The sequence below is a fragment of the Nycticebus coucang genome, chromosome 15 (genome assembly GCF_027406575.1).
Source record: "Nycticebus coucang isolate mNycCou1 chromosome 15, mNycCou1.pri, whole genome shotgun sequence".
Taxonomy (NCBI): Eukaryota; Metazoa; Chordata; class Mammalia; order Primates; family Lorisidae; genus Nycticebus; species Nycticebus coucang.
This window is the reverse complement of record NC_069794.1, coordinates 11,662,556-11,687,571: the sequence shown is the minus strand read 5'-3', so window position 1 is coordinate 11,687,571 and position 25,016 is coordinate 11,662,556. Positions and strand designations below refer to the sequence as shown.

The 25,016-nt window shown below is 46.3% G+C and overlaps 1 protein-coding gene and 1 pseudogene across 3 annotated transcripts in view; both read right to left on the bottom strand.

Annotated features, from left to right (window-relative positions):
* The window catches only part of TMTC4 (transmembrane O-mannosyltransferase targeting cadherins 4), a 62,608-nt gene extending 44,172 nt beyond the window's left edge, over window positions 1-18,436 (bottom strand). For 2 of the 3 annotated variants that reach the window (XM_053563620.1, XM_053563622.1), the window contains exons 1-5: window positions 18,304-18,436; window positions 12,533-12,748; window positions 8,427-8,542; window positions 7,707-7,923; window positions 2,141-2,228 (exon numbers count right to left, since the gene is read on the bottom strand). In XM_053563620.1, coding sequence (XP_053419595.1) covers window positions 2,141-2,228; window positions 7,707-7,923; window positions 8,427-8,542; window positions 12,533-12,694 — 583 coding nt within the window. In that variant the 5' untranslated portion in view covers window positions 12,695-12,748; window positions 18,304-18,436. Of the gene's footprint in view, window positions 1-2,140; window positions 2,229-7,706; window positions 7,924-8,426; window positions 8,543-12,532; window positions 12,749-13,135; window positions 14,029-18,303 lie in introns of those variants that run through there. The other variant, XM_053563621.1, reaches the window with a different exon arrangement.
* A 1,081-nt stretch (window positions 18,437-19,517) lies between these two features.
* On the bottom strand, window positions 19,518-19,994 carry LOC128566820 (iron-sulfur cluster assembly 1 homolog, mitochondrial-like; annotated as a pseudogene).
* Window positions 19,995-25,016: the final 5,022 nt, after the last annotated feature.

The window sequence follows — 25,016 nt, the reverse complement described above, 5'->3', positions numbered from 1 at the left end:
CATAAGAGAAAAATTCAATTCAAGACGAGGGGTGGGGGAACGAGGAGGGTACAGGGATGGGGGAGGAGGGGAGGGTGGGTGTACTCCCACTTAATGGGCACATGTTAGGGGATACGGCATACCTCTTGAGTGTGACTCTATCTAACAAGTGCAAACATTGTACCCTAGTTGTTTGTACCCTCATATTAATCTGAAATAAAAAAACAAAAATACCCCAAATCTTAGAAGGGTTTCCACAGAACTGAACCTACTACTGCTATTGGTTTACAACTGTTAAATATTTTCGGGTTTGTGAAGCTAGTGAATGATGCCCATGAATATATCAATGTACACAGCTATGATTTAATAAAAATAAATAAATAAATAAATAAATATTTTCGGGTTAATTTTCTCAAAAACATTGCAAACTTAACATTGAAGTCCTGATAATTTCTTTCTAATTCTAAAATAAACATAAAAGCCTAAAGAATGTTACTGGGAAAAAAAAAAAAAAAAGAATGTTACTGGAACAAAAGACAAAGGTCACATTGGTACTTAACAGTTAATATAGTCATGTCAGTATTAAAATAGTCTGCCTATTTCTCATGAATCAAAGTATCAGTTAAGTGAGCAACTATCACACATTTAAACTTCTTTATCTTTGGTATTCATTTCCAGAAACAATGAAAAATTTATCTTTCAAATGGATGATGCTTGGAAATAATTTTATAACTTTAAATAAATTAAAAACCATATATATAATATATAAATACCAATATACAAATTTGTGAATTAGAAATTAGAAAAAGTTAATAAAAGGATCCACAAAAAGAATGCAAAATGTCTTTAGTTTTTCACCATTCTATGAGAATACCCCATTAAAGGTAGCTAATAAACTGTATTTACTTAATGGAAAAATTTTTACTCCCATGATAGTTTTTTCATTATTTCACAAGGGCAATCTTTAGTAGTAGTGAGAAGTCCTATTATATCTCCTGAATGATGTAACCCGCATGTTAAATCAATGCTTATAACTCTTCAAAAATAACTTCAGATGTCTTTGAAATTCATTCAGAATAGGGAGTACTTTAAGGGAGGATATGTTAAAATTCATGAGAGTGTATTTTCTGAAACTTTATAGAATTTTCTTTGAGAAAAGCCACGAGTCTTAATTTTTAATTCCTTCAAGAAAAACCTAACAGCTAATAAATGATCTTTTCTGCAAATTCAGATTTAATTGCTGACTTAATAACATGAAGTATCATAACAGCAAGGCGGAAGGGACTACCTTCCATCCCCCCCCATTCCTGTCACCACTCAGGATCTAACAGAAGAGCCACATGACAGTGCTGAACTCAGAACCACACAGATGCAACCTCCCCAGACTCCTGGGGGCCATGTGTCCCTTGGGAGTTTTACATTCATCAAAGGTGAGGAGACCCATCCCAGGCAGAGGTGAAGTATGTTATTGCTAAGTTAACCTTCAGTCTCAGGAAGAAAAGTTACCACTGCTGTTCTTAGTACTTGAAGCTATTCTATTCAGCTGTCCCTAACACTTTGACTTATTAGAAATATATCACAGGCATAACTGGTGGTTTTATCTTGCTATGATAAAATACTAAGAATAAAAATACAGGGTATGGTTGGGTATTACCATATCTGAACATCACCAAAGTCTGAAGCCATGTGGGTCACCCTTCTGCCTTAGTGGAGTAACAGGTTTCTGAGAACAGGTGCTCCAGGACACAGCCAGATTAGGAGGGGTCCAAGGAATGACAATGACAGAAAAGTCTCCTGGGCCCTTTCCAACCTACCCCAGGAAACTATGGAGGGACGGCTGGGCTATAAATCCACAGAACATCAAAACAGCAGCACCTGTCCTAGAATAACTTGTAATCCTATGATTTTGTTGGAAATACAAAATCCCCCCAAATGCAAAAATCAATCATGACTGCTTTAGCCCTTCTGCCACTGTGCCTGTGTCGGCTCTCACCACCCAACAGGGTAGGCCTGCGTGACTACTGACGCCGGAGCGCTGCGACACGGCGAGCACCTCTCACCCCCCACGGGATACAGTTACATGGACGGATCACATCCCATCTGCTCAGACACTGCTCCACACGACACAGGTGGAATTGAAGCAGGCAAAGGTCATGCTTACTTTCTCTGAACGCTTTACAGTAGCCAAGGAAAGAGAGCAGGAAGAACAGAGCACACAGGAGGTCTGCGCGGCCAACAACACCAGCAACCTTGAAAGAAGAAGAAAACAAAGAATTAGTAGAAAACATTTAAAGCGCATCCTGAACTTAGGAAATACAGACCATTCTTCAGACACGTAAAACAAGAAACTTCCTGGACCCTGCCACCTTTTATAATGCTGAGGTGTTATGATTGGTTCTTTTCTCCCTTTTTTGGTCTGGGACTTGATTTAACTGCTTCCAAGAGAAAGCCAAGTTGCCTAGGACCAGTCATTCTGCAGGCTGGACAGAGGGCAACACGGCTGTGTTATTTAAAATGTTACACCTCCATCCATGTAAACATGAAAGAGGTAAAGTCTCCATCTTTTTTTAAGGCTGCATAATATTCCATGGTGTACATATACCACAATTTATTAATCCATTCGTGGATCGATGGGCAAGAAAATGCTACGAAAGCTATGTTAACTAGTGTGATGAAAATGTGTCAAACGATCTATGAACCAAGTGTATGCTGCCCCATGATCATACTAATGTACACAGCTAGGATTTAATAAAAATAAATTAAAAAATAAATAAAAGAAAAAAAGAAAAAAAGAAATAAATAAAATGTTACACCTAAGAGCTCCAGAGACTCAGGCTTCTGATGTCCCCAGAGTGAATTTTCAAATGGAAAATGTTATCAGCTCAAAGGGCGTGATATTTAAAAAATAAAATTTGATTTGAAACATGAAGGACATCAAGGAAGGAAAGAAGTGTTTAAAGTTATCTTGTGGACAAGAAACACAGCAATGAGCCTTCAAAGCTGCCTCTGCCCTGTTTTCCTCCCTTCAGACCAAAATTGATTATGTGGGTTAGCCTGAAAAGCTTCAAACATGATTAACAAGCAGATGATAACAATAACATTTTTATCATTTATTTTTTCCCCGCTTTACACATGACTCTGCCTTCCCTTTTCTCCTTTGTGAGAATGAAGCCATATAAACTTCGTGTTTATTTATTTTGGGCTGATTGCTCCAGTAACTGCTTCCCAAATGTTTCATGGTGATGGAAGACACAGAATTCCACTCCGAGGAGCCAGCCTAGCATAGGCGGGGCCTTTACTAACCAGCGCCACATCAAAGCTTCTGCTGTGATTCACTAGATCAGCTGTTTCAACCTGTGGGTCACGACCCCTTTGTAACAATGAAAATACATCCTGCATATCAGATATTTGCATTACTATTCACAAGAGTAGTTAGTTACGAAGTAGCAATGAAAATAATTTTATGGTTGGGGGTCACCACAACATGAGGAACTGTATTAAAGGGTCGGGGCATTAGGAAGGTTGAGAACCACTGCAGTAGAGTTTTAAAGGTTGGTAGGTTGATCCTTTCTCAAAGGACAAATATGATATGTGAGGACTGTTTTATAAATCTTGATGAGAAAATACACAATAACTATAAAACAACTACATTTACACATAATGCCTGAGTGCATACAAAACCAACAGTGGAAAAAGAATACCCTTTTAGGAGCAGTTTTCCCTACACTAGCCTGGTTACCTGTGAGGTGCTGAGGTCTATTATCCACTTTAATTGCGAGCCCCTGCTGGAGAGCACGTGGCAGCCCTCCGCCCCCACCCCTGCAGTGGCTAGAAGGCTGACTAAGCCAGTAAATCCAACCTGTGAATACCACACACATAAAAAGCCCTCCCTGGAAGGAAGCTAGGGACGAAACAAAGGCTTAACAAATCTGAAACAAGTACCCACCGCCTAGCACGTGCTGGAGGGTTAAACAATCCAATTACTTTATGAGTGAAATGAATATGCAATGTGAGTTCTGGAATACCCAGGGCTACAAACTCAACAGGGATGCAGTGACACAATTGCAGAAGCAGCTACCCAGGGCAGAGCCTGGCAGGGGGTGGGTGCAGCTCCCAGTTACTTCCCTTGGTGAATCCCATGGAGTGCTTCCAGAAACAGGAGCAGCAGAAAAGGACAAAGGACACAGAAGCTGGGGGAGGCAGGGTGTTGTATCTGTGGCACAGCCGCCCGTGAGGAAGCAGCCAGAACACCCCGTCTTGGTGGTCCTCAGGCCAAGAAGGGAGGGGGGAGGGCGTGGCAGAGCTGCTGCTGTCTGCAGCACGGGGAGGACCAGAATTCCAGCCTCCGAGGGGACAGAAAGCTAATCCGGAGAAGCTCGGCCAAAGGGCCCACAGAGCAATTGGGTCCAAGAAAGCCTGGGGAAGAAGGACCAGAGACCAGGGGGCATGGGGTGAGTGAGAGAAAGGAAACAGTGTGGACGAACATGAGGGCTGAAGGCCAAGGGGACCAGTCCGTCTGAGCCCCTGGTCCAAGCTGAGCCACATGTGAAGAATCACACTGAAATGAACCTTAAACATCATAAACTTATTTTTAAAGAAATGTTTTTCTTTTTGTTGATTGTTAAGGACAGTGCTGAGACCTGAAGCAACGTACTTTATACTGTCTCACATAAAGACAAACACATTTTTTAAAGTATGGTAAGTGTTCTAAAGCAAAGGAGTATTTTGTAAAAATAAGAAAGTAAAAATTCACTTACAATGAATTTTTGGCATAGTGATTAGAGATTTCCCAGAAAAAAAATAATGTTAAAAGCCTGTCCAAAAAGATACTGTATCCAATCATGGTCTGAGGATGAACCTACGCAGGAAGAGATTTTATTTTCCTTCTGACATTTGCATAACATGTATTTTCAGGCAGACTTCTCTACAAAGGCTATTTTTTTTTTCCTTACAAATAACATGAAACACTCCTAACAGGGTTTTCTGGAGAAATAACTGCAATGCCCCTGAACCCATAAAGCAGGCAGCAGGGTTGTCTCCCCACTAGGAACCAGCTGCTCAGGGGTCATGAGAAGGAATGGGGCAGGTTTCCCCACCTCAATCCTCCTTGTCCTGGGTTCACTGGACAAGCATACCTCTCAAGGAGGCCCTTGTTTCCCTCTCTGATACTCAAATTCGGGCAACTTGAAATCTTCCCCAATGCTTTGAGGAAGACAAACAGTAAAATCCACATGGGACACTCCTGTCCCCAGAGAAGCCCTGGGGCCTCCTAGTGTCACCAACAGACAGAGGCTGCCTGGTCCTCTGTAGCTGCTCTCCCTTCAGCAGAAAATGGTATATCAGAGGCCTTGTTCATCTACAAACAGGTCTGGGGGGATATATTTGAACAAGAGAGGCTCTCATATCAGTTTGGAAGCAAATAACACCAAGGTTAATTTCTGCACCACCAGTTGGGGACCGGGATGTGGCTAGCCTGTGGTGTGATGCAGTCCTCCTCGTTTGCCCAGGTTGTCCTGGTTTTAAAATAGAAAGTCCTGGGAATACTGGATAGCTGGTCATTCTAGAAGACTGGAAAATTTAGGAGCTTCTTTGCAGTGGAGAAAGTCACTTTCGGTGTTTTCATTGAAGAGTGGTAAAGACACAGAACACAAATGTTAACATAAAGACATTCCTGTCGCTGAAACCTGCAGGGGCCCACAAGGCCACTACCTTCTCTCAATACATGTAAACAGAGGCATGAGAGCCACTCAAGTCCCCACTGTGCTCATCCCACAAGGGATCAATATTCAGCCTGGGGACGCTGCGCCCAGCCGTCACTCAGGCCTCTGGCCTGGCTCACCAGCGAGCTGGGCTGCCTCCTTGGTGCTGGCCGGGACACCTGTGAAGGACTCGTCCACCACATGTTTCCCTCGTATCCCACTTTTTGCACATTTTTAAAGCTGGAATTTTAAAATGCAGGGTGGAAGATAACAGGGGAATACAGATAAAGGGAAACTGAATACTATTTGACAAAACAATGTAAGATAAACATATGGGACGTCCATCTGCGAATGCTAATTTTCAATCATCCATAACCCTTTTTCTGAAATCTGAGTTGGAATGGCTGTCGTGGAATGGAGACAGAGAGATAAGGGATTCTTCAAATACTCCATTCTCTCTTATAGCTAGACTTGCCTCAGCTTCCTCTTCAAGATCTGGAATGTGGACTTTTAAGATTAACATGTTTCCAGATTGCCCTGGTCTGGAGTGTGCGTATGTGTGTGTGCACATCTAGTTATACTTGGCATTAGAAGCTTTTTATATATCAAATTCTCAATACTTAAAATGAGAATTTTAGAAATTTTCTTTGGTTAAAAATTCAAACATTACATGTTGCTTTGAAGATCATGCTAAATTAGATAAGAAGCAGGAGAGTGAATTAGTACTTTTCCAGTGAAATCAGCATAGTCCAGTCTCTTATTTATGATCAATGTGTAGACTATTTCTGGGTCCCAACAAACAGAATTCAGACCAAAACAGATTCTAAATTGGTTTTAGTCACTAAATAAGAACTCATAAATAAAATCGAACAACAGTTGTCCCAGTCTATCAAGCCCTTAAGTCCTCTGAATTTGCTTTAGTAAGAAAAAAATATTAGGAGAAGGCTGTAATAACAGCTCCACCATACTCTTGATACCAAAGAACAGTTTAATATTATAAACCCAGGTGCTAAAAATAGGAATTCTGCTCATTTCGAAATTTATTCAAGAAGCTCAATACAATTGGCTAAATGTAGGTATTTAAATCCATATTAAATGCAGAAGTCCACTGCGAGGTAGTACAGGCTGTGATTCCAGGTAGGCCAGGCTCACAGAACGCATGGCTCAAACAGAATCTGTTATGTCGGTGCCCATGCAGACTCACACTTTCAAAGGCCTCACGGGGTGGAGGTGGGCTAGTTCCTGAAAACCTCACGAGCATCGAGTTAAATCCCAACACAGCCTGTACTGAATACGTGCACCAGCAGCTCAATGGAATGGAGACAGGTCGGGCACCTGCCAGAAGCTGCCAATCACCTGGGCCACGTCTGACATCGGGAAGAAAATAACATGGGACAGAGGAGAAGGAAGGTGGGGAAGACTTCAGGAGCAGTTCCCAGCAGGGGCCTGGCAAGCCCAGAAGGTGAGTCCGATCCTACACTCAGGCTACCTCCCCTGGATAAATCCTTCATTTATACTCCCAGGCCATTTCCTCATTGGTAAGTGGAAATTGTCACAACAGCCCAATTGATATCACGGTATCTTTATGACAATTGTATTAGGTGTAGGAAAGTATTCTGTACAGCAGTAAGCTGTGAGCTAACAGAAACACTGCATCAGACCCTTTGCTGAAGAATGGTTTGTAGCCTCTGGCCTTCAGTCTCCAAGCAGTCAATGCTCAGCGCTCGCACCTTCCCGGCTAGTGTAGTCACAGAAGCTGCCCAGGAGGAGGACTGGAGGTCATGCCACACCTTATCCTAAAGTCTGTACCAATATAGCACTCTGCGATTTTTCACCAGAGATGTCTTTGAAATAGGTATAATTGTTTCCAACGTTTGATGGGGCTTTTGCACTGTGTGCTTAGAGTCTGCAGAGCACACTTTCTCTAGCTCTAGAAACAAGATGAGCACATAAAGGGCACCTGTTTTGGGAAATGAGATGACACTAGGATGTCCTAACACTTCTCCTATGTGTGCAGACGACACTTACGCACTCGGTGTGCACAGGATGGACAGCGAACAGCAGCGCGGCCAGCAGGGATGCCCTGGGCGCCAGGTGCACCCTCCGGCCTCTGCTGGTGTACTGCAGGCCGCCGAGCAGTACCGAGAAGACGTCCACCATGAGGACGGAGATGCCACCGTGCAGGAGGATGTTGACCACGTGGAAACCCATGGGGTGGAAGCCGCCCGACAGATAGTAGTTAACCCTGTGGCAAACACACAGTGTTCAGGCTGGACACACCATGGCAGGCGCAGAGACACAGCAATGGTCTGGAGAAAAAGGCTTGTGCACGAAGACATTAATATTACAAGGAGGAGGGAAGATGTTGTGCCAGATCGGTAAAAATAGCATCGAGATAAATAATGCCTGTCAAGCTAAGAAGGTTGAAGAAAAGGTGGAAACATAATTAAGCGTAGAGGGACAAATGGACATGGCCAAAGGGAGTGGCAAGCAGAGGAAAATCATAAGGAAAGCTAAAGCGTTTAGTGCCAAAAGGCAGGACTGCATTCTGAGGTGCAGAATATACTGCTCATTACTCCTGGTACCCCACAGGGACCTGGATTTAATTTGCTTATCCACAAAAACCCTTCTTAATGGCACGCCTGCCTGCCCATACCTCACTGGAACCACTGATGGGACTCCCCAACCCTCAGCACCCCAAGGCACAAACCATGCCCATGTCCCGGGCCCTGTGTGGTTACACGTCACCTGAAAGTCAGGACGGTGAGAGGCCGGTAGGACTTGTGGCTGGTGTTGCTGCTCAGTCTGCTGCCCCAGAAGTCATGGTGCCACAGGTCGCCAAGGGGCGTTTCTGCTTGGAGGTCCTGCGGAGACACACCAGGGACACTCTAGACAAGGCAGTCGGGACTCCTCCCTTAGCCCTAGACCGACACCCTCGCCAAGCCTCTTCTTGAGCTCCTCAGCGCTCTCAAATCTGCCCCTCTCACCTCTCCCACCAGCCTGGGCCCAGCTGCGTCACCTTGCCCTGAGGCCACGGCCTGTGGGGTTGCTGTATCCTCAGATGTGGTCTCTGTATTGATCATTTCAAACCACACATTGGCTCACCCGCCCACGTGCCAGAGCCCGCCTCCTAGGGGACTACCGCAGCCTGAGGTGCTCTGGTTCCCATGAAACTTGACATGGTGCCCTCTATGGCTCCCGTGAGCTCCATCCCTAAGGCTTCGCAGGTCTCCCCTGAATGGTCACGGTCAACTCTTTACAATTCAACTCCTCCCACCATTCATATATCAACCACTGAGCTCTGCCCTTTCTGAGCCAACCCCACATCTGTGGGTCTGGGGCATCGTAGCCCTGTCCCCCCAACATGTGGCACACTGGGATTGTAATCCCATGATCATTATCCATCTGCACTGCTAGGTGGGGGCTCTACAAGGCCTGGGCCCCATCTGAATTTGCTGGGAATACACAGAAAGTGCTTCATACATGTTGAATGAATCACCATTAACCTCTCATATCCATGGGCTTAGCATAGTGTACAATTTGGACCCCCCCCCCACAAAAAAACCTTCCACATAATTTTTAAAGCTAAAAATCACTACACATGAAAAACTGTCCTCAAACTTACTATTGAGGTAATCTAATTTGGTATTGCACCACAGTTAAAAGTGCATTTTTATTTTTACATTTACACTGTGAAACTAGATGGCTTAAACTGTGTCTATCAAGAAAAAAGACAAACAAAGCACTACAGAGTAAGTCGCAAAGCTGACGATTAATTTTCTCTTTAAGGCACAATTAAGCAGGGGTGTTTCAGGAACTAGAATTACAATGCACTGATCATCGCTTAGAATATCAGTCAAGATTCTTTATTGTGGTAACTAAACACATTCTGACTCAGTTAGGCAAATGAATACTTGAAGGGCGAGTGTGACACTCACAGACTCACCATGTGGGGTGGAAAACCAGAATGGGGCTGAGCAGCCAGAAGTGCACACAACCGAAAATCATACTCCTGGATGCCTCAGGGACTAGCCAGCTACATCCTGACTCTTTCTTTGCATGACTAGCTCCCGACTCCAACAGGTGGGCATGCCTGAGAGAAGTGCCCAGGTCTGTGCCGGCTTCCTAATCAAATGATCTTGAGCAATAAGAACGTCCCAAACAAAAAGCGGATCAGAGGATGGATGCCCCCAAAGAGCAGTAACTGTCCCCGTCACAGGTGGAGTTCAGTATTTGCTACTGAAGTCCTTGCTGACTCACAGGAAATGCTTGAGCAGAGGTGACAGATGCAAAACTGCTCACCTCATTCCCACAGTAAGGGGCCTCTCACGTCCAAGAGAGGTCTTGAGTGCACCACCCACCCTGCCTCCCCAGGAGCTGGTTATTTGGTGAGTGTCTGCAAGCCACCTGCTAGTTTAGTTGACAGGGTGACAAAACCTGAAGCTTAACTTCTTTTGCATCATCACCAAAGTACTCATTCAGCTGTGGGGGGGGGAGGGTGGAGGATCTTCCTTTACCTTTAAAAAGGAAATGAACACCACCAGCAGCTCTAAATATTTGATTAGGTGGAGCCTACACACAGCAGGGTGTGCTACAGAAAGAAAGGTCAATTTTTCCTTATAATGATTTATGGAAAACATACATTGTGTCTGAAATTCCTCCTCACTTCACTGTCTCCAATAGGATCACATCTCGTGGAACAAAAAAGGCAACTCCACACTCCAAGGCAGCCTCTGGAACATAGTCTTTAACATCACTAAAATCCAGCAGCAGCCTGTTCCACATTACCGTGGGCACGGTGCCAGTGAACAGAGGAGTGCCTTTCATTAAACAGGAAAGGAAACGGGGAGGGCTAGCAAGTTAACAAAAGGGGCACAGTGTGATGCCCCAGGAAACACTGCCAAGGCAGAGTTTAGTAGAGCCACAAAACAGCTTCATCTGCCTCACCTCATACAGGACAGACGGGCACACCCACAGCTAGGGCCACCCACACAACAAGGCTCAGGTTTTCTGTTCTGTCTGGTGGGCCAAAATTTTTCAACATAGGTTCTAGATCAATACTTTATATCTATCTCCCACTTCATAAAAGAAGAAGAGTCAAGAAACTCTCACCAAAATGAAGAATGGAATTTAAAAAATAAAGTATCCTGTGAGAGAAGCAATTCTATGGGTATTAAGCCACCAATTTGACATAGTCGTTTTAGAACAACTTAGTTCTTTTAGGCATAGTTTGAAAAGGAACTGAAATGGGGCAGCACTTGTGGCTCAAAGAGTAGGGCGCCAGCCCCATATGCTGGAGGTGGCAGGTTCAAACCCAGGCCCGACCAAAAAAACTGCAAAAAGAAAGAAAAGAAAAGAAACTGAAATGTAATCATCTACAGTAACTGATGGGTGACCCTGAATGAAAAACCTGAATTAGAATAAACGTTAACAATGTTCTACTTTGTGCCACTAAAATGGAGATCAATATTATGTTACAAACGAAATGCTTGCCAATCAGTTATTTTTTTTTCCCCCTTTAGAACACGAGTTTTTCCTCAACATTTCCGATATGAAAACAACTTCCTCCTCATGTCCTGGCATCTGTGACCTCACATTTGTAAAAGCACTCAATAACAGTGTTACAAAGAGTTGCTACAATTATATCCACTAGAGCTGGATTCTTATATTCTTTCAGGTCCTCTTCCTAAATTAAGGAACAGACACAAAATATCTGTTGAATAACCACAACTCCTTATTAAACAGATTTGTCATAAACTTGAAGGCCGCCCTTAAGGACCTAGAAGGCCATGTGTGACCTTAAGGCCACAAGTTTCCCCACCCCTAAGCTAGACTGTGTCACAAAAGCTCTAACTTGTGCCATTGCAGAGTTGTTTCTGGAACTTTCCCTGCTTCTAAGTTTCTCGTTGTGATTTTTTTTCTTTTTTTTTTTTTTTGAGACAGTCTCACTAAGTCGCCCTTAGTAGAGTGCTGTGGTGTCACAGCTCACAGCAACCTCAAACTCTTGGGCTTAAGTGATTCTCTCAAGCCTCCCAAGTAGCTGGGCTACAGGCACCCACCACAACACCCAGCTATTTTTGGTTGCAGTTGTCATTGTTGTTTAGCTGGCCCGGGCCAGGATTGCACCCTTGGTGCATGTAGCTGGCACCATAACCACTGTGCTATAGGCGCCGAGCCTTGTTCTGATTTTCTTTTAGCTTGCATCTTTTCCTTCCCTTGCCACAAACCTACTTCTTCTCCCCTAACTCTAGTTAATGAGTAAAAAGGAATACCATTTTCTCTGCACCAGTATACAGCAGCCAGCCACTGGTGAGCAAATCTGACTGGGATTTTGCAAGTTCAGCAAATTTGAATCTCTAAACATGAAATGAGCAGAGTGCAGCACCCAGGGGTGGCACATTCCTCCTGCCGCAGCTGCTGGCAGCAGGCTGTCCTGATACCCTCAGTGAAGGACAAAGCAGCGGCCAGCTTGCTGTGTGCTGCTGAGAATGCAGCTTTCAGCAGGTGCTCACACCTGCCCATCACTGAAGCAAATGCATCATTTTTTAAAAAACAATTCTGGAAAAAATTCACATAACCTGAAGTACTTAGTCTGCAATGCCCTGTAATCTCCATGCCTCATAATCTCTGATACATGTGCAGACCGAGCCTCCTGATGGTAGAGACGAATTCATGCAAAGGTTGGAGACCTTGCTGCCAGAAGTAGGAGGGTGGAAAATCTAGAAAAGAACTGGGGCCCCGGCAAATGCCTGACCTGAGTTTCCCAAAAAAGAATGAGGCGCAAACTTAGGTGATTACTGAGGTGCAGGCCAGTGTTTAACAGAAGTTTACCAGAGGAGTACAAAGACACAAACCTTATTGTTAACAATAGCTTCAGAGTCATCAAAGACAAAATCTCCATCGTAGCTCCGTGCAAAACACATGAGGGAAACAAATCCCACGACTAACTTGGCCCAGAAAGGAGGGAGAACAGAAGACGGAAGGATGTGATCCAAGTCAGTGTCCAGCTCAGCCATTCTGAAAACTGCAGGTGGGTGGCCCCCGGCTCCAGCATTATGCTGGTTAGAAATCTGCAGGAAAAAAAGAGCCACATAAACAGCTATCGACATTTTGGTGGATGTACTTCCAGAGTGGAGATATTTACTGTAAGTAAATCAGAGCTCTTATTACTGTAAGTGAAACAGTAGTCATTTATGCTGCAATTTTATAGGACGTGATCATTAAAAACTTTTAAGTTGTGGTTTCTAAACTCCAGTGGGCAGGAAAGTCACTTGGGACACACACAGATGCCTGAGCCCTGCCACATGGTCTGTCCAAACAGATGTCCTCAGGCTTCTGATGCTGGCCTGCCCACTAATTTAATGAAATCTCATATTTATAAGTCTCATAAGACAAATCATTTTTAATTACCCTTGTACCAGTTAACAAAGCTTAAAAGAAAGAAGCTACCATCTTACCTCATCCAAAGCAAGAAAAAACAATAAATCTTCATTGTTGGGTTTCAGCACATTGCATGTGTCGGGGAGGGTGTGTATAAAATGTGATCCCAATTCTATTTGCAGGACCTAGGTGCACAGGCCAGTGAGATGAAAGCCTGGGAGAGAAGAGTTTCACAGAGCAGGGCACATGATTGAATGACTGATGGCCAGTTTAGTGGTTTCCATGCAGAGGACAGGTAGAAAGATGAATGGTTTGGGACAGGATAGGGCTGAGCTTTATCTCAAAGAAAGGAGGTTGTTCTACCTGAGGACATGACCTTTAATACTGGTGAAAGAGTAAATATACACTTATTTTGAACTTTCCTTCAAATGGACCAGGAATGTCAGTGTCCCAGCCTTGCCATGTGTCAGGTGTGTGGTCTTCATGTCCCATCCTCTCTGAGCCTACTTCCTGTGGCATTCTGCAAGGTGTAAAAACTGTCTAGTAGTGAGAGTTGCTTAACAGCTTCCTGCCTTAGAATCCACCCAAATCACATTGTACCTGCCCCCACTTCCTACCATGCCCTCAATGGGTGCTATCTTTGGATGCACCAGGATGTTTAGATTGGATTCCTTAGTTCCAATCTTGGGTAACTTTCGACAAGTTACTTACCTTTTCTGGGCCTGTTTCCCTACCAGTGAAATGGACATGATGATAGTGCGTCCCTCACAGAGCAGTCACAAGGGTCAAATGAAATTCCCAGCACTGCCAGGATGTCAGGAGAGCTTAGTGGAGGTTGGCAATTATCACTAGTACTTCCTTCCAAGAGGATGAAACACAGGGAATGATTTTCTCTAGAAAATCCCCTTGGGTACAGTAAGTCCTCAATTAACGTCATCAATAGATTCTTGAAACCTATGACTTTATTTGAAAGAACCTACAGGAGGTCCCCAAATACGGCTGTTTCATTCAACATCATTTTGTTTACAGTTGAAATTTCTAAGAACCTAATGATGATGATGTTAAATGAGGGTTTACTGTATGTGGTTTATTGGTGCCAAGGCTCTTGTCTTTCCTACTAAGGGACCCACCCCTGTCCTTTCCTCTGAGATAGATAGAAGCCAGTCCCAGCCCCCAGATTAGAATCAATAAGAAGTCAGCCAAATAGACCATCTGAAGTCATAGGCATCTTTTCCTCCTGAGTAAAGGTGGAGACAGACCCCTCAGGCAATGAGACACCCCATTTCATGGTAATGCTGACCCTTTCCAGAGCCCACAAGGAGGTCCATATTTGCCATCTAGAGATTCTGCAACTCTTTCACTGACGTAAGACATGCTCTCCCCAGGTGCTGGGGTAACATTCCAGGCATTATCTGGTTTTTTGTTTTGTTTTGTTTTTTTTCCAATGAAAGGATAAATCATTGCTCAAATACACCTCAAACACAATACTAGTCACCATGGAGGCCTAACCACCATGTCACTATGCTTATATTTCCTGCTACTTAAAAAAAAAAAAGGTATAAATTAAAAGACTGAATAGTTAGGTAGATATGACTTAAAATGCAAAGAATAAGTGTTCTTCTTTTTCTTCTTCTTCTTTTTTTTTTTTTTTTGAGACAGAGTCTCACTACCACAGCTCATAGCAACTTCACACTCTTGGGCTTAAGTGATTCTCTTACCTCAGCCTCCCAAGTAGCTGGGACTACAGGTGCCTGCCACAATACCTGGCTATTTTTTTTTGTTGTTGCAGTTGTCAACTGTTGTTTTAGCTGGCCCGGGCCAGGTTTGAACCCGCAAGCCTTGGTGTATACGGCTGGCGCCCTAGCCACTGAGCTATGGACACCGCCAGAATAAGTGTTCTTATTAGAAAACTTAATTTGAAGTTTACATTTAAAAAAGTAAAGGAAGCCCCTTCCTCAATGGCACCAGGTCCCTGGTTGGTAAACCTATTTGCAGGAACAGACAATGGCAACATGGGTGTTCCCAAGACAGGTGATCAGGGATTAGGCCCTGGAAGCTAATTTCCTCTAAAATATGACAATAATAGGAATTAATTGTTTTAGAAAATTAATGTGAAGGAAAACAAATAATTTGTAACAATTTTAAATGTACATAAGAGTCATGAGCTGACCCAAGGTCTCATAACTGGTTTTGATGTTTTCTGGTTTAGCCCCAAATACTTGAATGTGACTTCACACAAGTTGGTCATGAGGTTCAAATGGCCTTATAGGTAGAATACTGAGACAGGAAAAATACTTTGTGCTCCTAAAGTAGCTACTGTACCTCAGATACACCCCAACAGACTAATCATTTTGGTAGTTAGGCAACAGCCCAGTAGGCTGTAGACCCAACACTTGGGTGCCCTCCTAGGCCAGGCCCAGACTCTTGGGCAGTCAAAGGGATGGTTGATTCAATCTTAGAATGAAATCTTCCTCTTCTGTTACAGAAGTGATTCTCAACCTTCCTAATACTGTAACCCTTTAATACACTTCCTGTGGGTTGCGACCCACAGGTTGAGAACCATTGTGTTATAGGGACATTAGGGAATCCACAGGTTGTCCCCAGCTCCTCCTGCCACCTGCTCCACTCTGTCCTCTCTCAGTTCTGGCTGGCTCTTTCCTCCTTACAGTGACTCCTCTATCTCAGGGGCTACTTTCCCTTTAGTCTCCAAGGACTCTGCTTTTTTTGCTGCCACTGAAAATATCCATAAATGCCCTTTTCATTTAAGAGACTTACTATACAATGTACATAGCAGAATAGTTCAGAAAATGCCTTTTACTAGCCAATGCAAAAAGAACTATAAAGTATTAGAAATACATGCAAAGTTCTCAGAGTCCAGTAGATGAGAGCAAAGGCTCTGCAGACAGATAAATCTGGACTTGCTGGCTGCATGACCTTGAACTACTCAGTCTTTCTGAGGACCAATTTCCTCATCCACACAATAGGGTACCACTACTTTCTTCAGGAGGTTGTAGTGATTAAATGAGGTAATGTATGCAAACAATTGGTTCCCATTTCCCATTATTGTCATGTTTTAGAGGAAATTAGCTCCTGGTGCCTAATCCCTGATCACCTGTCTTGGGAACACCCATGTTGCCATTGCTGTTCCTGCAGATGGCTCCTGGTGCCACTGAGCAAGGGGCATCTTTCTCTTGGGCAGACCCAGGGCACATGGCTTCCTTAGCCAAGCACCTCTATGTTGCAGAAACTGCAAAACCACACACAGCAACCTTGCTTCCAAGTCGTCTTCCTCCAATAATTTGTTCTGCAATGATCCGAGACAGGCCACATGAGGCGGTAGAGATGGGGGACCAGCCCCTCCACTCTCCTTCATTCCCAAGCCATGACAGAGGAAGAGACCCCTATTTCAGCACTGGGCCACCCTGTCTTATCCCTCTCCCTGCCTGGGACCCTCTGCTCCTCCGCCTTGGCTGGAAGGTAAGTTCCCCTCGTGGGGTGAGAAGAAGGGCACCCCACAGTGGCCTCAGTGGAAGTAGAGTGCACCAGCCTGTTGTAGAAAAGGCCAGCCTCTGATCACTGCCTGACTCCTAGGTCAGAACCAACTGTCCCTTCAACAGTAGCTTAATTTGGGATAAAGCAGAGGCCCCTTCAACCCCAATCTCTAAAACTTTGAATATCAAACCTCAGTTTTCAGGCTGTTAAAACAAATTAATCATCAGTGCAAAGGTCAACAAGACCTCCAACAGGGACCCTCCAAGAACAAATGTCATTCAGCCACAAGAATCCAGTGATGGCTGACACAGCAGCCTGGACTGCAGCTAGCAGAATGGTGAGACCAAAACTAAATGATTCACCCTGGAAAAATTAGCAGTAGCCACCTACTGAAGATATCCTTCCACAAGCGCAGAAAGGTCTGGGGGCCTCAGCCTGGCCTTTCTACCTCATCAGTAGCAATCCATCCACACAGCCGGCTGCCCACTGTCATGAGATGTGACAGTGCCTCTGGAAATAAGACTAAAAAGTACGATGGTTTCTGACCAAGCCTGGATGGCCCTGAGCTGGGGGCTCTGCTGCTGTCCCCAGCCTCTCACGGCAGGGGAGCCAGCCATCTCCACCGCCCTGTCCGGTGCAGTGTGGAGCCATATGCCACTGAGGAAGGTATTGTCCCGTTGTGACCCGCTTCCCATTTTTAAGTTCAGTAATGCACGAGGGCCATGGCTGCCTATAGCAAGAACGTGTGTGGTTCGACATTCACAGTCCCACTGTCCCGAAAAGTTTCCAGCTTGCTACTGTAGCCAGTTTCCCATCTCGGTCCGCAGGCAGTCACTTTAAAAACCCTCCTGCATCCCGGACGCGCCAGGCACAGACGGGACTGCAGCGAGAGAGGACAGGGAGGGGATCTGGTCAGTCCTTACTACAACTGTTCACCAAGAATTTCTCCCCATCCATTTGCTCTCCCAGGGAAAGAGCAAAGTGTGGGATGACTCATAGTGGCTAGAGCGTCCCTCTAACTCCTCCCTCCTTTTGTGCGTGGTTAAAAAAAAGAAGAAGAAGACATACACACAGCCCAGTCACAACATCAACAAGACCAGAAGCCCCGCGGCATTCGCAGGAGGCGAGGCGGTGGTTGCGCCACCTGCTCAGCTTCCCGGAACTCCGAGCCCACGCCGCGGAGTGGCGGCTCGGTGGCCCCGCACTCGCGCCGCTCCGCCGGGCAGCCGAGCGTGGAGCAGCCGGCTCTTGCGGCGCTGCGGGGGAGCCGCCTCGTAACCCAGGGCAGGCGGCCAAGCGGCCCGGCTGTGCCCAACCATCGCCTTCACAGCGGCCAGCTGGCGGCCAGGCGCGGGGCCCCGCGGCCAGGTGGCCGCCCCCGAGACCCGCCGCGGGCTGAGGGGAGCCCACGCGGCTGGAGCGGGCAGGGGCGGGGCGGTGACCTCGGCCGGGGCGGAGGGAGCGCAGGGGCCAGAGCGGCTGGCGCGGGCAGGAGAGGCGCGCAGCCTCCACGCCGCGCCCTTTGTCCCGTGTGCCGCTTGCACCGGGGCGCTCGGGGCCCGCGTCCCCGATGACCCCGGCCGCGGCTGCAGCCCGGGTCTGGGAGCCGACTCCTCCACCAGCACCGCCCCCGGGCGCGGGCCGCCGCGTGGGGCTCGGGGCTCAGCGGCACAGGGGAGCCTGCGTCCGCTCCGAGCCCAACTCCGCTCACCCCGCGGCGCGCTCGGCCCTGCAGGGCCGCCCCGCGCGTTACCTGCAAGGAGCCCGAGCCGCGGCCGCATCTCCCTCCCGGGCGCGGAAACTCCGGCGGCTCCCGGCGCCCGCCTGCAGCTGGCAGGGGAGGGGCCGCCCGCGCGCCGCCCCCCGCCGCGCCCCCAACTCCCCGCTGCCAGCCTGCAGCTCCCCACGCGCGGGGCGCTCCCCTCGCACCCCTGTCTCGGCCCGCCCCTCCTCCCGGCCATTGGCTGCTTCTCCCGTCACTTTTCGGCTGCGGCCCTGTCCCTCTTAACTCATTGGTGAACGCGCCGGTGACGTCAGGCCAGCGGGCGCTAGTCGGCCGCGAGGAGGTTCAGGAACAGACGGACTCCGCGGGAGAGGAGGAAGCAGCTCCTAGGAGTGGATCCGAGGCGGGGCCCGGGCGGGAAGGGGCGGCCTCAGCCTGGCTGGGCGAGGCGGGCTGCGGGAGCCAGAGCGCGCCCTCCCTTCCCGGCTGCGGTCTGCGAGCCCCAGACCCTGTTTCTGGCCTGCCTTTGCGCCTCGGAGGGACTGCAGCGTCCCTACAGAACGGCCAGAACTCCCGACTCCTCCTGTCTGGGAGAGTTTTGTTTTTTTTTTTTTTTTTTTTTATTTGTTTATTTTTTTTTTTTATTGTTGGGGATTCATTGAGGGTACAATAAGCCAGTTACACTGATTACAATTGTTAGGTAAAGTCCCTCTTGCAATCATGTCTTGCCAAGGGAGAGTTTTTTAAAATGTGTGTGTGCACCTTCTGCCTCCCCAGAACAGAACGGACTGAAACCACGTTCTTCTTCCCGAGGCTCTGCTGTCCCATGAACCCTGCTGCGGTCAGAGCCACCAAACGAGCGTCCATGCGCCACGCCGCTGGCCTCTTGGTTCTAAACCTCCACTCCTAACCGGATTGCCACTTCACTCCCATACTTACATTCTCATAGCTGACTTTGCCACCTGCTTCAAGAAAAGAGGGAAAGAATCTTCTTCCACTTAACACCTACACGTACCTACACACCAAGCCCCCGCCCTTTTCCAATATCCTGGAATCCGAGCAGTCCCTCCCTCTATACTGGAATCCGTATCCTCAGCATTCCATGATTTTGTTTTTGTTTTTTCAAAATGCATCACTTTATTTTCCTTACAAGGGAGCCACACATTAAGCAGGTGACAATCACATGGTTTCTTCAGTAAGCCCCAACCCATCCATGAGTGTTGCTGGAGCTCATAGCGAAAGGAGTCCTGAAGTTTCAGATAGTAAAGCTTTCCCCACAGCCACAAGTTCCTTTGATGTTTGGGTTATTAAACACAAACTCACTGGATAATTTGTCTTCCACATAGTCCATTTCTGTTCCTAGAAGTGTTAGCTGTGCTTTCTTTTCAATGAATACTCTCACTCCGTCTTGAACAACTTCTTCATCAGAATCTCCCTTTTTTTTTTGTATATTCCAGAGTGTAAGAAAGGCCATTACACCCTCTGGTTCGGACACCGACTTTCACGCCTACGTGTTCAGGCTTGTCTTTAAGAAGTTGTTTTCTCTTGTTCACTGCTGAAGGTGTCAGGGTGAGGGCGGCCCGGGTGGGCTGCAGCTTCCGGTTGCTCACAGCCCGGACAGTGGCACGGACTAAGGAAGCCGACATCTTCGCCACCCGGGCGCCCCCGTGCCTCGGGCCGGAGCTCGGCGACCTCAACCTCTCTCCAAGGACACGGCTGGCGCATTCAGCATTCCATGATTTTGAAGGCTTCCTCTATCCCACCTGCCACTCTGCCTCTCTTTTGCTGCTCTCATTTGCTGGGGTGGTTGAAAGAGCTGCCTGCCCCCACTTTTCTGGTCTCTCAATTCTATTCGTTTCTTGGTTTCCACGCTCAGTGAAATTGCCTTTGCTGTAGTCATCAGTGAATCCATGTCACTAAATCCAAAGTATGCTTTCCTTCCTCATGTTACCTGAGGGCTCAGCAAAATTCCTTTTTCCTCCTTAAAACATGTCCTTTCTGTGGCTGGACAGCACTCCATTTCCCTGTTTCCCCCCAGTCTTCTGGACTTGCTTATCTGCTTCTGAAAAACCACCAAACAGCATTTTCAAGGTCTCAGACTGTTTCCTCTTACTCCACAAATTCGCCCTGCGTCATTTAATCCACTGCCAACATTTCAATCAATATATCCCAAATTTACAACCCTAATCCTTGCTTCTCTGAGCTCCAAACCCATATATCTAGCTTCCTATTCAGCTTTTCCACTTGGATGTCACAAGCACTTCAAACGGAACACCTCCGAAGTTGAATGCACACTTTTCACCATTTGCTTTCAACTCCAGGTTGCCTTTTAATACTCTACAGATAATACATATCTTATTTTATGTCCCCAGAATGTTTGTGCCCACTGTGGCCCCTCTTGGTAGGCCACTGCTTCCTGTTACTCTTAGACCAAAGACCTAAACTTTCAGGACCTGGCCCCTTGCCCACTGCTCCTGAATTGTTTCATGCTGCCCTCATGCTGGCTTTTGCAGAGTCCTGCCGTGTGCGTCTGTGTTCCTTTCCATCGTGGGCTGTTCACATGCACCAGAGTGCTCCTTTCTAATTTCCTTCACAACTGCTGGCCACCTCTAATTCACCCTTCAAGTCTCTGCTCAAATGTTACTTCCTCTGAAAGCTTCTCCCAAACGTCTTTAGGTTCATCTGTATATACTCTCACAGTTTTAATTACATTTGTAATTAACTAACCATGTGATCATTTGTATACAGTCTAGTTTCCTCACTAGACTGTGAGTTCCATGCAGGGAAGGACCGTGTCTGTACCCTGCAGCCACCATGCCTATTGCAGGACAGGCATTCAACAATGTCTCCCCTAGAGAGGTTCCGCTCTGCAAGTCATACTGCACATTACTGGCAATACTACAGTTAGAATTGGAGTTTCCTGTCTTAATCCAGTGCTCATTTGTTCTGCAAATTGCTGAGGCAGCCCTGATCAAAATGGCTTATTAGCACATGTGCCAAGCACAGGGGTAGGCTCTGTGGAGGATATAAAGGTGAGCGTGACACTGATTCTGCCTCTTACTATCTTATAGTTTAGTAAGAAGATTAGGCCAGAGAAAACATCCCTGCTGCTGGGCCTATACATTGACCTCAGCCCCTTGGACAGGAGCTTTGGGATTTTGCTGTCATACTCTGAAGGCAGGATAGTTGACCCTGAGTGTGTGCCAGGCAGGTGCTTGTTTTATTTAACTCTCAACAGCAGTTCTGTCAAGTAAATATCATTATCCTTGTTGTACAGATGAGGAAGGAAGTGCTGAGGTCTAGGGTCAAACAGCTAGTGTATTATCCAGTGAAGTCCAGACTGGGTGTACAACTGAGGGGTATAGCCAGAGAGTTAAAGAACCCCCCAAATGCCTAATAAGGTTATTGCGGACTGGTAGTAACTGGAACAGAGAAGATAGCAAAAGTGTCTTGTCTCCCCCTACCTTCTGTCTACTCCCTTCTCAATAGCAGATGTCAACGTTGTCAGGAGGACATGAGACATTTGAGCCTTTGTGGAGTTAACCACTTCCATTCAGCTGGTTTGGTTGCAGGTCTGGAGAGTGGCTGGAATGTTTTGGGGTCTGGAAAGTCTTTGAGCTCTGAAAAATGTGTACATGCAAGGTGCATTATGATTGTGTGAGCAGAGCCCTCTGGGACGGTGCACAGCAATACTCTTCCAAGTGTAGCCGGCTTCCCTGGGTTTGGAGGTCTTGCTTAGTGAGATCCCCTTGACCCTGGGAGAGTGTAGGGAGACTCACAAGGGTCTTCCACCCCTGCCTTCCACCCCTGTTCACCAGACGGTCCGTCAAGGATCAGCGTGTGCACTGTACGGCAGAGCAGCCCAGAGTCTGAAGTGTGGCAGCTGTACAGGGAGCCCCTCACACTGTCCTCAAACAATATACTACCTAGAGAGAAAGAACACGTAAACAGCCTGCGTGGTAAGGTAAATGGAATTAAATAAGTACTGTCAACCGAATGCCAGAGAAAAAAGTGCAGATGACACAGCGGTTGTTTCCTAAAGGAGAGACATAGGAAGATGTAAAATTTGAGCAAAGTCTTTTTTTTTTTTTATTAAATCATAGCTGTGTACATTGATATAATCATGGGGCATCATTCACTAGCTTCACAGACCATTTACCAAGTTTCACATATACCCTTGTAAGATGCACCTGAGCAAAGTCTTAAATGGAGAGGCAGTGCACTATTAGAGTAGGTTAACTTCTGTTTGAACAACGCTAACTTGGTGGCTTTTTAGCTTTCTTTCTCAAGTGTCAGCCATGCAGTCAGCTCCATGCAGGCATTCAGGAACCCAGGCTCCACCCATTCTGTGACTGTTGTCTTGCATCTTTAATTGTGGTTTCACATTTGTTTGGCGTAATTTGGTGGAGGAGTGGGAGCAGAGAGTGAAGGCTTTAAGAAGACGCATGTGCTGTGAACTGCTTTGGCCCAGCAGCTACACACATTCCTTCCACTCCCTTTCTTTGGAGAAAAGCAGGCATGCTGTCCAGGTGCAAGGGGCTGGAAAACGTAGGTTAGTTGTGTGTCCAGAGAGAGGAAATGAGTTAGTTTCAGATGCATGTCATTTCAATAGGAGAAGGTTGGTGAGGGACAGCATTTCAGCAAAGAAACTGCCCTGGGCATGTTACAGAAAGCCAGATAACCTAGACACACAGTCCAGGGGGAGGAATCAGCCTGGAAAGGTTGGAAGTTTCTAGATTGAAGAGGGTATGAAATGTTGTAATAAGGAATTTGGACTTTGTCCTATAGGCTGCAGGAGATTCCTGAAGTTTTTCTTGTGGGAATAAATTAAGCAAGCCAAGTTGAAGGAGATTCATCAGCAGTGATGGTACAGAATGAGAGGGATAAGCCTGGGCTTGGACATTCCTTATTTCCCCCCAGGAGCAGGGTGTTTGCTGGAAAAACCAAGAAGGAATCAGATGATTAGAAAGGCATGCTGCTGAGAGAAACAGTACTGGTCACCAGAAGCGGTACCACGAGCCCAAAGTCTCCAGTTTGTGAGGCCTTCGGAATCTTCCTGCCCTATGATTCTGGGAGATACCGTCATTTCTTTCCAATATATTCTCCCTTTTTTCCTTCGTTACCTTGAATAGCTTCTCTTCCTTTTAGATCAGTGGTTCTCAACCTTCCTAATGCTGCGGCCCTTTAATACAGTTCCTGGGGGTCATGACCCACAGGTTGAGAACCGCTGTTTTATTTATTTATTATTATTTTTTTTTAGAGATATTGTCTCACTTTATTGCCCTGGGTAGAGTGCTGTGACGTCACAGCTCACAGCAACCTCCAGCTTTTGGGCTTAGGCGATTCTCCTGCCTCAGCCTTCCAAGTAGCTGGGACTACAGGTGCCCACCAGAACGCCCGGCTACTATTTTGTTGCAGTTTGGCCGGGGCCAGGTTTGAACCGGCCACCCTCAGTTATTGTGCCCTTGCCCTACCCACTGATCCACAGGCACCGTGCCCGAGAGAACCGCTGTTTTAGACAAAGGATTCTTGACTAAGATAAAGGTTATTGGAAGAAAGATTTTTTTTTTTTTTTGAGACAGAGTCTCACTCTGTCACTCAGGCTAGAGTGCCATGGTAATCATAGCTCACAGCAACCTCCAACACTTGGGCTCAAGCAATTCTCTTGCCTCAGTCTCCTGAGTAGCTGGGACTACAGGTGTGTGCCACCACACATGGCTAGTTTTTCTATTTTTAGTAGAGATGGGATCTCACTTTTGCTCAGGCTGGTCTTGAACTCCTAAGCTCAAACGATCCACCTGCTGCAGCCTGCCAGAGTGCTACGATTACAGGTGTGAACCCACCTGGAAAGATTTGAGTACTTACTGTACCAGGGAAGGACCCACACCTGTGGGTGAATTTAACCTCCACTCTCCACCCTTTGCCCTGTTTGCTCACAGTCTTAGCTGACTAAACAGAGTCAGAGAGAGCCAGTGGTCAGAGCAGCCCAGGCTTCAGAATCGACACTTCAGTCTCTGCCATGACTCGTGGATCATGGGGTTGATGGCCCAGGAGAACATGGAGGATCCTGGGGCCGAGAAAGTCAACATGGAGGGGAAATGTGCAATGAAGTAGAAGATTCTGAGAGCTTGAGATTAAAATACAATGAAAAGGTTTCTTAAAAAGTTAAATATAGACTTAGCATAGGATCCAGCAATCCCCTTCCTGGGTGCATACTGGGAAGAGTTGAAATGAGGTATTCAAACAAATATTTGCACATGAATTTTTACTGTTGGCAAAAGCCAAAAGGTGGACACAACTTGTATGTCCATCACCTGATGAATGGATAATCAAAATGTGGTCTGTCCATACAATGGAATGCTAGGCCCTCAGGACAGGTAATGGAGCAATGATGTACACTGCAACATGGATGCGCCTTAAAAACATTATGCAAGACACAAAAGGAAATATATTCCCTGATTTCATTCATATGAAATATCCAGAGTAGAAAAAAAAAAACAAAAAAAAAAACAGCCAGAAAGCAGATTAGAGGCTTCAGGGGGCTGGTGGGTTGGAGGCGAGAGGAGGTGGGGAATGACTAACAGGTAAGGGGTTTCCTTTTGCAGTAGATGAAAATATTTTGGAACTAGATAAAGGTACAAGATTGTGAATGTACTGATTGCTACTGAACTGTTTACTTAAAATGGCTAAAATGCTGAATTTTCTATTACTTGAGCTTTACCTCAAGTTTTATGCAAGGTAAT